The sequence below is a fragment of the Drosophila mauritiana genome, chromosome 3R (assembly GCF_004382145.1).
Source record: "Drosophila mauritiana strain mau12 chromosome 3R, ASM438214v1, whole genome shotgun sequence".
In the NCBI taxonomy this organism is placed as follows: Eukaryota; Metazoa; Arthropoda; class Insecta; order Diptera; family Drosophilidae; genus Drosophila; species Drosophila mauritiana.
The window spans coordinates 21,856,414-21,871,298 of record NC_046670.1 but is presented as its reverse complement, the minus strand read 5'-3'; the positions used below and the strand labels follow the sequence as shown (position 1 = coordinate 21,871,298).

Genomic DNA, 14,885 nt, shown 5'->3' with positions numbered 1-14,885 from the left:
CTGTGACTTCTCAAATTTCATTTAAGTAATTGTAAACAGTTTATAATTTATATTATATTACAATCCTGTTTGCACGTATAATTATGAAGCACAGATATAAATTACATGATTAATTAATAAGTGTCTTATTGTCCATATATTAGTAATTAGAATACGTCTATTGTACTATTCGGCATTTTGTGAGTTGTTATTTAGCTAATTACATAAGCAGTTGTCGTTATGTATCGAAAAACAATTGTTAGACAATAAGTAGAAAATGCAAAAGTAGTCTATAAATTTTTTTTGTTTTCATATGCCGAGCATAAAACTATGCTAATAAAAAGATATAATTAGTTTTTAAAAATCACCGGTGTATAAGCGTACCATTCTTAATTCAAATTAAGGTTTGCAAGGTCGGCATCTATGTCTATGTTCTGGGGAGGATCATCACATCGGCCGAATCCAACAGTAGCCTGCCCGCCCGAGCGCTCATCCTCGGAGGCGGAGGGGGATGTTGAGCCCGCGAGCGACGGTTGTCCAAGGGAATCGGTACGAGGCAATCCCGGTGCCAAAAGATGCTGGAAGTTGTAGTGCACCCAAGCCCGGTAGTTGATTATGGACTGCGGCACCTCTACAATGTTGGCCAATATGGGGCCGACGATCTTGGACGAATCGGAGTCCACCAGCTTCGAGAGCTTCACGAAGGCTGCCCCGAATCCTTGCATTACGCCGAGCAGCCCATAGGAGCTCCTTCCTATATCGTTGGTCGGCGTCACTGGATCCTCTATGCAAAGCACCGACTGCCAGTTGTTCTCGCCGAGCGTGGAGCGAAGCCGCGCCTTCTCGACGCAACCGCCTTCGCCGAGCACCGATATTCCATACTTGAAGAAGTCAAACTTGCGGCCGTAGTAGTCTAGAAACTGAATTAGCAGCAGGGCCAGCTTACTGTGGTCACTTAAACGCTTGTTGGAGCGCGCATGCTGCTGCAGAAAGCTAATCACCATTAGTGTGAGTGCGTAGGACGAGACTCCGCCGGAGTTGTAGACCTCGTTGAATCCGTGAAGGCTGAGGAACTGCTTGAGCACCATGACCAGCTTGGGCAGTTCAGGAAACTGGCGGATAAAGTCCTTGATCAGCTCGGCGGCCTGTACGCCGGATGCTACGGAGTTGAAGGTCACATCAAACCTGACGCGGGAAATGCGGTCCGTGAACTTCACCACTGGCACGGAGGCCTTGTCGAGGACGGTCACTGAGTCCGGATCAGTTACCCCTTGGCTGACTAGTTCGTTTTGAAGCTCATGCAGCAGTCTGGGGTTCCAGAATCTATAGTACACCACCAGATCAATGTCCGAGTCTGGCAGATTTAGACCGGTCCGAAATGAGCCAAAGAGATCGACGAATGCGCTTGGCCAAATGGAAAGCACCACGTCCTCGATGCGACGCACTGCACCTGCCCGCAAGCAAAACTCCGTTGGCGTGGACCGGATGTAGTTGTAGAACTGCTCGATCTCCTGGTGCAGCAGACACAGCGCCGGAATCCCATTGCCGTACACCTCAGCAGGAAGCTGCCACGGCTTCGCTGGATTCGCTTCGTCACACATTTTGCGTCCCGCGTTTTGGTTTGCGTGAAAAAGGAGACGGAGATAGAAAGAAGAATATGGAACGAGAAACGAAGGAATCTGTAAAACGCGAATAGTGCCGTTATCCGAACTGGAATGCCAACTGATTCCTTTTGGTGTATAAAAACGTAGTATTCAAAGTTTTATCAATTTTAATAAAAGATAACTCAAATTTAAAAAAATTAACACAAGAACTAGCGAGTGATGTGTAATAGGTCTAAGTCCTATGAATTTATGGCTACGAAAAAGTAGGAATGTATTGGAAACAAAAAACAAAGCCTGCTCCGTTGACGGATTCTATGCCGCCAGTGTTGGGCAACGCTCTCACTTAAAGACTGCGGAAAAGTGCAAAATATAAAAATGATAAACAACTTTATTGGAACCAGCAAAAATTCAAATGTTTTATGACGAATCGCCGACAAATCTGACACGTTAAAGCAAATTTATATGAGTAAGCATAGTAGTAGTAAATAGTAAAATTAAGGATTCAACTTAAGAAACTAATCCTCCTCCAGGTGTCGACGGTGCTGCATTTGGAGTTCAAAACGTCGATTGAGGCGCACTCCGCGGATAAACTCTCCTTTCTCCTTCTGGTCCTTGGTGGTCCTACCCTTAAACATTTCAATGCGCCGCTGGCGTCGCTCAGCCAGCTTGTTGTCGTGCGAATCGGCCGGTCTGCTGGAAAACGTGGCGTTGAATGTCTTCACCGTGGAGGTGGACAAATTAAAAACTGGCTTTGGAGCTACATTGGAAGCGGGAGCGGTGGCCTTCAAAGGCAAACGTGATGAGTTCTGCTTATGGGACGGATGATCCATTACCAAGGTCCGATCGGCGGTCATGTCGATCTTCTTCATTGCCCTTGGACGAGCACGATCCTCCACAGACGTAGTGCTCTGCAGTTTCTTCGCCGTCGATCCTGGCACTTGCTTCTGTACAGAATTGGTTAGCACCTTGGCGCGTTCCGCCTTGCGTTCGACGTGGTCCACCAGACTCTCCATCTTGGCAAACTGTCTCTCATGCATGGCAGCAAAATTGGGCATCTTGGTGCGCTTATTCACCTTGCTGGGTGTGATGGTTTTGTTAAGCGGTATAACACCTGAGAACGAAAAAAAACGTAAATTAACACGAACAGAACAGAACAGATTTAGTTTTCTATATATACCTCTATTGGGCTTGGGGATCCTGCTCATCTTGCAGCGGTTTTCGTCCAATGACTTTGAGCGCCTACGGCGGTTATTGACATCTGGAATTGTACGTTTAGAAGGGGCTAAGGATAACCATTAAACAGAACTTACTGCTCTTTTTAAGTCCTGTCCAGCGCTTATCAATGTCCTCGACATTGGCAATCTCAATAGGACTCTGAAAGGATACAGTTCGTGGCATGGTGTCGTTCCAAATGCTGGCTGACTTGGAACGTTTGCGTGTGTTTTGCGGTTGATCTTCTTTAACCTCGTGATCATGGTGAACTGCCTCCTCTGTTCCTGTAAAGTTAAACATCGGCCTTGCCTTAAAGGGCGTAGGGAATCGATAGCCCTTCGATTTCTTCGACTGTGATACATTTGGCGAAGCTACAGCGGCTAGATCCAAAAGGGTTTGGTCCTGATCATCGGATGTAGTGAGCACAACTTTAATGACCGGCTTCTCCTCCGGAATTTCCGGCTTCGGAGCGCAAACAACAGGCTGCATATCGGTAATGCCGACCAGTATAACACTTGCATCGGGGTCGGAGGAGATAGCCTCGTTCTGCTTGTCCGGACTAACAACCAAAATAACACTTCCATCCAAATCTTTCTTGTCTTCTGCATCGTATGTGGTATTGAGAGGCGACTGATTTGGTTCATCCAGGCCTTCACTTTCCATCAGTAATGAGGGCATTTCTTCCTCTGCTTGCTCATCTACGGCATTAGCTACTTTTAGTTTATCTTTAGCTGCTATTTCTTTGTCTTTATCAAGCGCAGCTGGTTTTGTTGCCTCATCTGCTTGCTCATCTTTCTCTTCATGTTTCTGACCATACTTATCGACTGCACTCGTTTGGGCTTCATCTTCAACTACTTCTGCGTTTGTTTTGGTTTCTCCACCTTGAATATCCTTCTCATCTTCTTCCTGGCTCTCCATATCCAGTGGGCATATGCCTAGTTCATCAACATCTGCTTCAGCTACCTTTTGCTCCTTGGTGTCTGGTTTTTTAAACGTCCTAGAAGACTTCTTTATCGATATGGGTTGCTCTATTTTCTCTACAATGTCCATAATATTATCTGCGTGTTCTGGATCTGTAGTTTTAGACTTTTTAGAAGACTTCTTCGTGGATAGTGCCACTTCCTCTACTATATCTTCTTGAACCTCTGTAGTTTCTTCAGCACCCTGAGAAGGATCCACCTTTTTCTGTGGGACCTCCAACTCCGTGTCCTGCTCCTCATCATCCTCTGCAACTATGTGCTCTATTTTCTGCTTCTTGGCGACCATGCGCTTGGACTTGCGACCCCGTTTGCGCGAATTTTTTCCCACCTCTGCGGTGGTCCACTTCTGGACGGCAGGCTTCTCGTCCTCGAGATCGGCTTGAATTGCTTCGGCAATAGCCTTCTTGGCGGATCGCACTATAATGTCATCGTAATCGATCGCTGGACGTACACTTTTCCGGCAACTGCGTCTCGGAGTTTCGGTGCTTTGGCGAATATGGCCTGGGGTGCCCGGTGTCTTCGGAGGATCGGGATGCGTGGGCGAATCCTTTTCCGAAGTGGCGTTCATCCGCTTGAGTACCGCTCGTCGCGTTTTCCTGGCCACTGGAGTCTTTGGAGCGTCTGTATTTTCCATCCTCCGATTGGCGTCCTCATCTCCCTGATCGTTCGGCGCCAAGACGCCGACATCGTTTGGGCGATTATCTTCAGTAATGAGGTGAGAACAATGTAGGTACAAGCAAGCATATGCCGTTCACTAACTATTTACCAATATCAAGTTCCATTTCTAGCTGGATCCTTTAGTTTACGTTCCAAAATAAAATGCCAATGATATTCAATCTGTACGTTTTTTTTGAAGCTGATCTTGTAGTGTGGCCAGACTGCTCTCTATTTTCAACTAACTGGTATCGATTAATGAAAAATTCGCTAGAATATCCCGCTTTACCGCTAAATTCAAAAGTTTGGTTTTTTCGGCCAAATTAAATAAAAAAAAAAATTTAAAGAGCAATTTTGTAAATTTATTTAAAAACTCTCAAAATACTTAACATGTGAGCTGACTTATGTGAAGCAAAGCCAGCATCGAGATGGCATCAACGACTAGCAAATGAGTAAAAAACAGAACTTTACGTGTGAAATGCAATGAAATAAATAATAAAAGCCGCGCTCGGTGGCAATTGTGGCACTTTCATGGCTTCGAATTAGCACTCTTCGTTGAGGGACGTACCCTGTCTGCTCAGTGCTAGCTGGTAGGCCACCTCGAAGGCCTGTCCCAGCGTCATGATGATTTCCTTGGCCAGCTCCTGGGAATTAATAACTTGTTAGTATGTTGAGATTCACCAATCCATAAGTACGAACTAAGCTATCCACCATAAAGACGTGACAGTAGTGCAGGTCCTGTTCTTTGGTTATGTACGCAAAGTAGCGCAAGTCCTCCGAGTCCTGGCACACACAATTTATGTTCTCAATGTCATGGCAACAGATGGCAGTCTAAAAGCAAGTTGAGAAATATAAAATATATATCAAGAAATTGCAATATGCTCACCTTTTTCTCGTGATCTATGAACTTGACGCCGACGCAGGATACAGCAATGTCCACATTGAGACGCGTCTGATGGTTGGCCGCCTTCAGATACTTTGTGGAGGTAGTGCAGTTTTCCAGCAAGCTGAAATCACTTACACTCGCCGCCGACTTCAAGTTCTCATCGATCTTCAGCTTCTGGATGGATTTGCGCGTTGAAAGGGTTCCTTGAAGTTTTCGAATGACCGTTGAGCCAAGATACTGCAAAACATTTATAGCTTTTGAGTATTTCATTTAAATACTTATGACAAATCGTACTCACAAACAGAGAGTAGCGAATTTCGCCATAGATCAGTGTGTATGGCGAGTGGCACCAATTGGAGGAGGCGGCGCTCGGTTTCCTGCCCAATAGCAATTCCGCGGGATCTCGTATGTGTAGGGACTGCCGGGAATCCTCTAAGGACAGGATTGAAGGATCTTCTATAAGCTCCTCGACTTCCCGCTCTACTGTGGACACTTCGTTGCCAATGTTCTCAAAAATGGTATCGATTTCAGCCCACACTCGCGACGCGCTGAAGTCTTCGCCCAGCGCTGAGTATCGCTGCTTGGACAGGCTGCGTCTGTGGTTTTGGACGTGGGCTGACCTCACCATGCTGGGTGATTGCAGAAACTCCCTATCTCCCGGCACAGCACCAATGCCATCCACCACATCCGAGGACAAGTTCAAAGTGGATCCTTTGAATAGTCCAGCAAAGGGTATGTCGGCAACGTATTCCTCCACCTGGTCAGAGCTCACTGAGTTGGTGGTTCGAGGGGATTCCGCCGGTTCCAGCAAACTATTTTTACGCAAAGTAGCCGGCTGCATGAAGTTGAAGATCGTGCGTTCCGCCTCGGTGACCGTGGGTGGTGGATAATCCGGCGTGGGTGAATGGCGAACCAATCGCAATTTTGTGCCATTACTATTGCTATTATTGTTATTATCCACAGCTGCCACACAGCTGCCTTCTTCTATTGGCACCAGATTCGCATAGTCGTTGTATTCGCCGTTTATTCGAGTGCGTGGTTTAGGAACTGGCGGCGTTGCCAGCTTCATCTCCACGTACGTAGCCGCCGCTTGTTGACGCACCGCAGCTGTAAATGGACACAAAACCAGATGTTTTTTTGCCTGACTCATTGGATATTAAACTCTAGTGGGATTGATGACTTTCGAGTGAAATAGTTAAAAGTACATTACGTACAGTTGCTACTGGTGCTGGCGGAGTTATCATCGCTGTGGGAGCCGTTCCTCAGTAGATTTATGTACTCGTACGATCTGGAGGGTACGGATCCATTGGAGATGTCGCTGTCCGTTCTAAAGCTGGGCAGCATGGGTTGTTTGTACACCGGCTTATAGCTGGACCACAGATTGCCGCCATTCGTCCGAAAGTCGCTCATGTTGTCGCAGGACTTCTGGTGCATGATGGGCTTCATTTGCAGGTAATTCTCCGGCGGCTTGGCGAAAATGTCCAGTGAGCTTAAAGAGTGCGAAAGTCCGTTGGCTTGATGATCTTGCTTTCTACATGGTGAGGGGTGAGTAGGTGGTTATGGAAAAGAAACCAAACGAGACCAGACCAGTTAATTGAAGAGACGCACAACCGATTCTGAAGCTGATTCTGATTCTGATGAGTGCTAGGGTTAGTGGGCGTGGACATGAGAGTGGGTGCGAGTGCGAGCGGGGATGAGTGCGTTTTCCGAATGACATGAGCTGCGGGCTAAGTTAATTAGGGTCAGCAGTGATGTGGGTGTGTGTTTCAGTGTCGCTGTGCATGGAGTAGCTGGGCTTACTTCCTCTGCCTGGGCGGCACCTTCTTTCGCTGCGAGTTCTTCTCGTACAGCCGCTTTGGCAGCGATTGTGTGCCGTTCTCTACGACAAGTGGCTTCTGATGTTCCCTCGCCGCTTGGGTGAATTCTGCAAAAGATCGTGGGCGTTAGTGGTTTGGAGGCACCATTAAAGATTCAAATAATAAAGTCAGTTGAAATCGTTATCAATTATTTACTGTCTGCGCTTACTGACATAAGTTCAGGAATATATTTATAGTTTTATATTAGCAATAAAATAATTTCGATCTTATTTGCCTACCTTCAATAAATAGGGTGTAACATTTATTACAAATAGAGTAAATATATGTTTTGAATTACAAAGCTGTCTGAAGAGCTGTATTAACTTTAGATATCAGTAAAGATAAGCAATTGTAGCCACTACACATAGGCTAGCCCCCTTATTGTGTTTCTTCTACCTGAGAAATTACTCATACGCACCGTTTATGGCGCCCACAATGTCGTAGGTCACATGTGGCGGATAATCGGAGAGTATGTCCAGGGCTGTGCGTCCGTTTCCATCGGTGGCGTGTACGTAGATTCCGGCCTTAAGCAGGGTGACCACAACGGACTTTTTGCCACAAAGTGCTGCCTCGTGAAGGGCACTTCCAGCGTTGGTGAGTATGTTGACATCGACGCCGGCCGCCAGCAGTGTTTCAACCACCTTCTTGTGCCCATTCCGGCTGGCCAGATGCAGGCAGGTGTGCGTGAAGATGTGCTTTATGGGCGAGCAGCCCAGCAGTTCTTCATCGTCCTCCTCCAAACGCTTATACGGCAATATGAGGTCGGGATAAACGCGGAGCAAGGTCTGAACCACCTGAAGGCGTCCGAATTGCGCTGCCAAATCCAGAGCCGTTTGAAAACTATTGTTGCGTATGGCGGGATCGGCGCCATACGACAGCAGAATGGCCACCACGGCATTGTGGCCATGTTGGGCGCCAGAGTGCAGCGGCGTCTCGTTCTCAATAGTTTGGGCATTCGGATTGGCTCCCGCAGGCGAGTGCATCAGCAGCATCTTGACGATGTCCTGGTGCCCAGCCCAGGCGGCCAGAAATAGGGGCGTCGAGCCACGTATATCAGGCACATCCAACAGCGCGTTGTGGGAGAGTAGTAGCCGTACAATGTTGCTATGCCCATTTAGACAGGCGTGATGCAGCGAAGTGTAGCCATTCATGTCCTGGCAGTTGATGCTGGGACTTCGCCGAAAGCTTTAAAGGAAAACCTGTAGTAAACTAACTGGTATAACAACAGGTGCTGCTTATGACTCACCTGGACAGCGGGCCATGTCGTTTGCTCGAGTGCTCCAGCAGTTTGTCCACCGTCCTGATGTCGCCGCCTCGCGAAGCCTCCAGCAAATGCTGATCCTTGCCCATTGCTCCTCCGTATCCTCCAACACTAGGTAGCTACACAGGAGCAGAAGAACACATGTCAAGTTGATTTAGCTTTTGCTCCGATTCCAACACAATGAGATCATCGCGAGCATACAGAATACCACAGCCCCAGCCCCACTCCCACCCCCCACAAATCAGGTGGCAGCTAGGCGGAATCAGCTGTTTGGCCCTAGCACGCACACACTCATAGCCTAATATGTATTTATACAAAATAGCTGTGAACATTCCACAGTAATATTTTTGTTTATAATATGGAGGGCTGATTGGTGGCTCCGCCTCTTCCAAGGTCATTCCACAGCATTGGGCTGCTCCAATTGGAATTTCTTTGTCACCAGCTGGGTTTTATCTTGAATTTTTAATTTACCGGCTATGTCCACGTCCGTTTCGAAAGTGTACAGCCATAAACGATTCACTATATTTGCCACAGCGATAAGCAATCAACAAAGCTGTGATCTAAACTTTATTTACGTGGAGCCGATCGAGCAATTGTTCGTTACTAATTGGCTAGGGATGGTGGCGTGAGGCGGAGACGAATCACACGGCACTCACGCACAATCCAGTGATGATCAATATAAACTGAAAGTGTGATTAGTGAACTGAATGCTAATGCTGAATGCCTTTAAAGGTTACATTTCTATACGTATGCATTCTATTAACATACGCCTTTTATTGTTTACAAAGTGATGCGAATAGTTTTTAGCTAGTAAACTTTAGCTAGGTATTCGATACCGCGTGGAATAAGCCAACTAACCAGCACTTGCACAGAACAACCGATATTTTCGAGCGACCATCTCTAGCTGCACAAGCCAATTTTTTTATTTTCCCTGGCAAAGATTCACGTTTTTAACCGAAAATTTGACTCACAGCATTATGGAAACATCGAGCTCCAGTCCAGTAAAGCCCAGGAGAAAAGACAAGGACGAAGGTAAGTGGAAACAGTAAGAAATCTGCCCCAAAACGATAAAGCGAGGTGTGCCGGCACATCGGTGCCTTTGATTTTGCCCCTGCCTTTGATAACGCGTGTGAGTGCTGGTGTGCGTGAAAAACAGCCAAATTAAAGTTTAAGGTATGCCCCTGTTTGACCCGCTTAATGCCAACCCATTCACTATGTTGCCCTTGCAGATGGTCGTGCAGAGCAGGAGGATTCCGCGGACCAGGTGGACGAGCCGCAGAAGAAACTCTTGCGCCTGGGCGATATCCTTGAAACGAAAGAAGTTCTCCTGAACGAGGCGTATCAGCAACCGGAACTTACCAAGTGGATCCAGACAGCCTGGACGGAGGAGAAGAGCCAAGGAACCAAGGAGAAGCAAACCGGTGCTCAGGTCTTCTCGGATCCCTTTCAAATCTGCCTTTTGCCCGGCATGCTGGAGAAGGGCCAAAGCCAGGCGCTGGTCGCCGAGATCATCCAGAAGGTGCAGTGGTCGCGCAAACAGATGGATTTGTATGAGTTCTACCAGAGCACCGACCTCTCCAACATGCCCGATTGCCGACTGTTGACCAACTTCCTGCAAGTGCTGCGCAAACAAGTGCGTCCCTGGCTGGAGAAGGTTACCAACCTCAAGCTGGACTATGTGTCTGCCTCCTGCAGCATGTACACCTGCGGCGACTATCTGCTCGTGCACGACGATCTGCTTAAGGACCGCCAAGTGGCCTTCATTTACTATCTATCGCCTTGGGAAGGAGCGGAAGAGTGGACGGAGGCGCAGGGCGGATGCCTAGAGATCTTCGGTAGCGACGACCAGTGCTTTCCACAGTTTCCAGTGCAGCGAAAGATCGCCCCCAAAGACAACCAGTTTGCCTTCTTCAAGGTGGGTTCGCGCTCCTTCCACCAAGTAGGCGAGGTTACCACATTCGACTACCCGCGTCTTACCATAAACGGATGGTTCCACGGCGATACCAATGAGGCCTTCGTGGCCGACTCCCTGCGCGCCTTTCCCCGCCTGAATTACCTGCAACCCGATGGCCTTAATAGGCCACCACTTGGCCTGTTCCTAAACAACGTGTATCTAAAGGGGGCCACTCGCCGGAGCATCCAAAAGCGGATCGAAGAAAACTCCGAGATTTGTTTATATGAGTTCTTCAAGCGAGAGAAATTCGAATTGGCTCGGTCGCAGCTGCTGGCCGATTCGGATACCCTGAAGTGGCGGAGACAGGGACCCGCAAACGCACACAACTATGAAGTGCTGGATTTGACAACAGCCAGAGGCACCATACTGGAACTACTGCAACTGTTCCGTAGCCATGCAATGTTTGATTTGCTGCGAGATTTCACCGATCTGGATTTGGCAGGCACCGATGCCGAAAGTCCAACATGCAGCGTGGAACTGCAGCGCTGGTCCCACGGCAACTACACAGTGCTGGGCGACGGTTTGACCAGCGAGGAAAACACATTGGACCTGGTTTACTACCTGAACGCGGCAGAAGGAGCAGCCGTGATCACATACCTCGCACCCGACGCCGAAATGCCAACAGCGAAAGCACCGGCGGACGGAAGGCGATCGGACTACGATGACGAGGAAGAGGACGATTCCGTTCTGCTTACTATCACGCCTGTGGACAACGCCCTGAACATAGTATACCGGTGCGAGGGCACCACCAAGTTCACCAAATACGTGTCGCGCAACACGCCCCTTGAAAAGGGACCTGTTTTTGTTATTTCGTGCAGCTACAAGGAGTAGCATGTGATCCTGTTTCACAACATGCGCACAATTACTCCTCAAGGACTATTCACATTCATACCGTTCTACTGTACAGAAACTACTTTACATAATAAACTTTATAAAAACACAAAACAAAATATCATGGTTTTTGTCGAAGTAATGAAGTGTGCATCCAAAGAGCGCTTACGACCGCGATAAATCAGGAACTAATCTAACACTTCTCTTTAACTTTACAGATAAGTTCCGGATTGGGGCTACACTTGCATTTATCGTGGTCATCATTGGAATTGGCGTGCCCATGTGGTGGCGCACCACCACAGTCTACAGGTGAGTCAACCATGTCTGGCGGCGTTTTTCCAATTATACCTAATTGTTGCAATCGCAGAGTCAATTTGCCCTCGACGGAAATTTTGAGTCTGAGTGAAACTCCGATCAAAACGGCTGTGCAGGTGGCCATCTACACACAAGATACCAGTCGTGGCCAGTTGCTCATCGCCGAACTGCAGAGCGCCTTCAGCGACAATGGTGGGTACAACTGCATTATCCATTCACATTTCTAAACGGAGTGCACTTCCCATTAGAAATATGGTCCGTGGAATTCAAGCAGCTATCTCCGACGCCAAAGACGCAGGAAGCACACACGCCAGCTGCTCTGGAGAAGCTGTTGCTAGAGAACCATGTCCAGAGCGTTGGCGACTTCATGTTCATCGAGTGGCCCAAACTGCAGGAGGAGCTGCTACTAACCACCGAAAGATCGGCCCTGATGCGAAGTGATACACGTGAGTCTATTGAAATGATACGGAAACACTTGTTGGCTTTTTATGTCCGATGTTTTTAAGGTCCTCGATAGTATAGTGGTTAGTATCCCCGCCTGTCACGCGGGAGACCGGGGTTCAATTCCCCGTCGGGGAGAATGAGAATTTTTTTTTAACCTTTTAATATTGTCCTTTTCTTCTATCATTAAAATTATTCAATTTTAATTTGTATTTTTCAATTCTAAAAGAAGACATCATCATATCGGATAATTTATTATTTACATAAAAACTGGTTCAAAAAAATATCGTTTATCGTCTCCCCGACGGGGAATTGAACCCCGGTCTCCCGCGTGACAGGCGGGGATACTAACCACTATACTATCGAGGAATACGAACGTTTTCGATTAATTTTAATGCCGAATGAAACCCTCTTCTCCACATTTCAAGGACTAAGCTAAAATTACTCTAGTAAATTAAAGATTAGTTATGTAAAATAATAATGCGGTTTTACCACCTTTTAGCTTCCAACAAAATTGCCCAGCTCCTGCATGCCAAGATCCTGCAGACGTATCGCATCAATCAAATTTTAAGTACCGATGATCGGATGGGCGCCAAGTCGGAAGCTCCGCAACCAGCCTACGATGTTATCGTCTCCGTCCTGAATCCGAAACCGAGACTCACCCACGCCAAGTGGAACATAGCAATGGCTGTGAAGAGTAAGTATTGAGGAACCACAAAAAGTTACACAGTTACCACAATTTACATTTTCTACAGCTTACATTGAGCCCTGGTTGGCTAAGGTGTCCGGTGTGTCCAATTACACGGTGCGATCGCAGTGGAAGTACCGTGTGGCCATCGAGGCTGATCTAAAGCAGGTGCGCGACCAGAGCAAATTGGGGCGACACTACGCCCTCCAGGAAACCGCTCTGCCTCATCTGCTCACATCGATTGCCCAGAATCTGAGCGCCAGCACCACCGACAAGCCGGCCATCAACCTGGTGGTGTATATTCCACCCTGCCACATCGCTCCGCTGCACATCTACAACAGCAAGGATCAGCGGCTGACGCGGAACGACGTGGATGCCTTCATTTCACCACCGTGGGGTGGCTTCATCATTGCTAATCCGCCAGAGCATGTGTGCCTGTCGGCCATGAGCGATCAAGAGGCAGTTCCCTACCATGTTAGCACCACGGACAACATGCAGGTGATGCTGGACCAGCTGCACAAGCTGCTCGACATCAGCAGTGAGCTTCAGATGGAGGGCGTTAAGGTGGTGGACATCGAGCAACTGGAGCCACGTCGCTGGGAGTATGAAGCATACCTAAGACGCAGTGCCATTCGACACATATCAACAGCAAGCAGCACGCTCCAGAGCCTCATCAAACTGTTGGGTACGTTTTTGAAGATACCAGTGAAGGATGTTTAGTCAGCATTTTTATTATTCCTATTTCTGATATTGTACAAAACTGAGGGCTCTTCGACAATCAAAAATGAACTGTTTGCAATTTCCGCTTTATAATTAAGTAGCTTTTAAATAAGTTTGACGATATTTTTATTGTATCTGTACTGCTTGAGAAGTTTAATAACCAACTTAATTGGACCATATAATTTAATAATCGCTTCCTTCTCTCGTTTAGATCAAATCAGCTACATTGTGATAGACGACGAGGTGGGTGCCGCCATTACAAATTCCTATGCCGACATCTTGGCCGCCAAGGCTGCTCTTTTGGAGCACCGACTGGCGGACGCTTCGGTGCTGGCCAAGCGTGCGTTCGTGGCCTCGGAGCGGGGATTCTTTGACGCCAGCCTGCTGGCGCAGTTGTACTTCCCGGATGAGCAGAAGTACGCCATCTACATTCCACTCTTCCTGCCCATCATGGTGCCTGTACTGAGTTCCTTCAACATGCTGCGTGGTGTGCTGCAGGCCAGGCGGAAGGAGAAGCAGTCTTAAACGAACCGTAACCAAATAGTATCATCACTCATTAAAACAATATTTTCTTTATAAGCTGTTACTGGTGCGATTTATTGGTTTACTTCGGTTTTACGTAGAACATGTCATCGTCAGGGCCTCGCGGTCGATTAGATTTGCCAGTTCTGTAGTACTCCAGCATATTCAAACTGTAGACTGCCGCGCATAACAAATAGGTAGAAATTATTCGTGCCAACATTTTGGTCTATGAGATCTTACAGAAACCTGGTGGAAATGGATTTAAAACTCAAAAATTTTGATCTGTCATAGAATTGAATGATTTGAAAACAAGTCCAGGTGCCACTAATCTTTCCTAAAGTTTTAAACTTTGGGAGTGCTGCATTTTGATGCCACGGCTGCTGGCGGACCAGCACGGTCCGCTCAGCGTGAGAATGGCGCGTATAGGTCAGGTTCAGCGGCGAGATCGCTGCCGGATGAATGTCAGACGTGGCAGGAGGCCAGCCAGACACGCAGTCGGTGGGTGAGTCATATACGATTATATTGCCATTAAGTCTTGGTTCCGACGGTATCACTTACCGATTATATACACTTGCTTAACGGAATGTTTATGGTATTCTATTAAACATCTTAGCTCATAATTTTTCATTAGTTAGTGATCAATAGGTAGAATTTGATGGGTTTTCTGTTTACCTCCTTAAATTTATTGTTAATTTGAAAGTATGCAGTGTGCAGTTTTAACAGTTTCTCACAAATATTTGGAATTTGTGGGTATTCTTGAGTTTGAGGTATACCTTTTTAAACCAGACAAAGCCATCGCAATTGCATGCCATTGCAAATGCGCAGATGAAGGCAAACGAAAAAGCTACAAAAATGCGGCTGTCAAAACTCGTTAAACATGGAATTCAATTGGTAATGGGCCCCCAAAAAGCGGATGGAGGGGCTGAGGGCGGAAGACCCTAAAAAAAAGGGGGCGGGGCCGGGGTCGGCGTCAAACTTTGCG

The 14,885-nt window shown here is 47.3% G+C and overlaps 4 protein-coding genes and 2 non-coding genes across 9 annotated transcripts; 2 read left to right on the top strand and 4 right to left on the bottom strand.

Moving 5' to 3' along the window:
• Nucleotides 1-46: 46 nt before the first annotated feature.
• LOC117143747 (inactive non-canonical poly(A) RNA polymerase protein Trf4-2) lies at nucleotides 47-1,848 on the bottom strand. Of its 2 annotated transcripts, none has more exons than XM_033308558.1 (2): nucleotides 364-1,848; nucleotides 47-312 (listed from the first exon to the last, which is right to left on the bottom strand). In XM_033308558.1, exon 1 carries the CDS (start codon nucleotides 1,578-1,580, stop codon nucleotides 369-371), a length of 1,212 nt encoding a protein of 403 aa, XP_033164449.1. In that variant the 5' UTR covers nucleotides 1,581-1,848; the 3' UTR covers nucleotides 47-312; nucleotides 364-368. The 2 variants fall into 2 exon arrangements, with proteins under 2 accessions (XP_033164449.1, XP_033164451.1); XM_033308560.1 differs by having other exon boundaries at nucleotides 47-307.
• A 105-nt stretch (nucleotides 1,849-1,953) lies between these two features.
• Nucleotides 1,954-4,655, bottom strand: LOC117143743. Its single transcript, XM_033308554.1, has 4 exons — nucleotides 4,542-4,655; nucleotides 2,894-4,477; nucleotides 2,761-2,841; nucleotides 1,954-2,694 (listed from the first exon to the last, which is right to left on the bottom strand). Exons 1-4 carry the CDS (start codon nucleotides 4,555-4,557, stop codon nucleotides 2,099-2,101), a joined length of 2,277 nt encoding a protein of 758 aa, XP_033164445.1. The 5' UTR covers nucleotides 4,558-4,655; the 3' UTR covers nucleotides 1,954-2,098.
• A 114-nt stretch (nucleotides 4,656-4,769) lies between these two features.
• On the bottom strand, nucleotides 4,770-9,050 carry LOC117143741 (ankyrin repeat and sterile alpha motif domain-containing protein 1B). Of its 2 annotated transcripts, none has more exons than XM_033308551.1 (9): nucleotides 8,904-9,050; nucleotides 8,418-8,551; nucleotides 7,590-8,356; nucleotides 7,116-7,239; nucleotides 6,530-6,846; nucleotides 5,614-6,422; nucleotides 5,316-5,552; nucleotides 5,129-5,260; nucleotides 4,770-5,073 (listed from the first exon to the last, which is right to left on the bottom strand). In XM_033308551.1, the coding sequence occupies exons 2-9, from the start codon at nucleotides 8,519-8,521 to the stop codon at nucleotides 4,972-4,974; spliced, it is 2,592 nt and encodes an 863-aa protein (XP_033164442.1). In that variant the 5' UTR covers nucleotides 8,522-8,551; nucleotides 8,904-9,050; the 3' UTR covers nucleotides 4,770-4,971. The 2 variants fall into 2 exon arrangements, with proteins under 2 accessions (XP_033164442.1, XP_033164443.1); XM_033308552.1 differs by having other exon boundaries at nucleotides 6,530-6,804.
• Nucleotides 9,051-9,320: 270 nt separating this feature from the next.
• LOC117143746 (prolyl 3-hydroxylase sudestada1) lies at nucleotides 9,321-13,960 on the top strand. 2 transcript variants are annotated; one of them, XM_033308557.1, is made up of 7 exons: nucleotides 9,321-9,464; nucleotides 11,436-11,526; nucleotides 11,585-11,724; nucleotides 11,781-11,978; nucleotides 12,476-12,670; nucleotides 12,729-13,346; nucleotides 13,593-13,960. In XM_033308557.1, the coding sequence occupies exons 1-7, from the start codon at nucleotides 9,410-9,412 to the stop codon at nucleotides 13,904-13,906; spliced, it is 1,611 nt and encodes a 536-aa protein (XP_033164448.1). In that variant the 5' UTR covers nucleotides 9,321-9,409; the 3' UTR covers nucleotides 13,907-13,960. The 2 variants fall into 2 exon arrangements, with proteins under 2 accessions (XP_033164448.1, XP_033164447.1); XM_033308556.1 differs by lacking the exons at nucleotides 11,436-11,526; nucleotides 11,585-11,724; nucleotides 11,781-11,978; ... (1 more) ...; nucleotides 12,729-13,346; nucleotides 13,593-13,960 and adding an exon at nucleotides 9,662-11,336 and having other exon boundaries at nucleotides 9,323-9,464.
• Nucleotides 12,040-12,111, top strand: Trnad-guc. Its single transcript has one exon. It is a non-coding gene; the product is annotated as a tRNA-Asp (tRNA).
• Nucleotides 12,271-12,342, bottom strand: Trnad-guc. Its single transcript has one exon. It is a non-coding gene; the product is annotated as a tRNA-Asp (tRNA).
• Nucleotides 13,961-14,885: the final 925 nt, after the last annotated feature.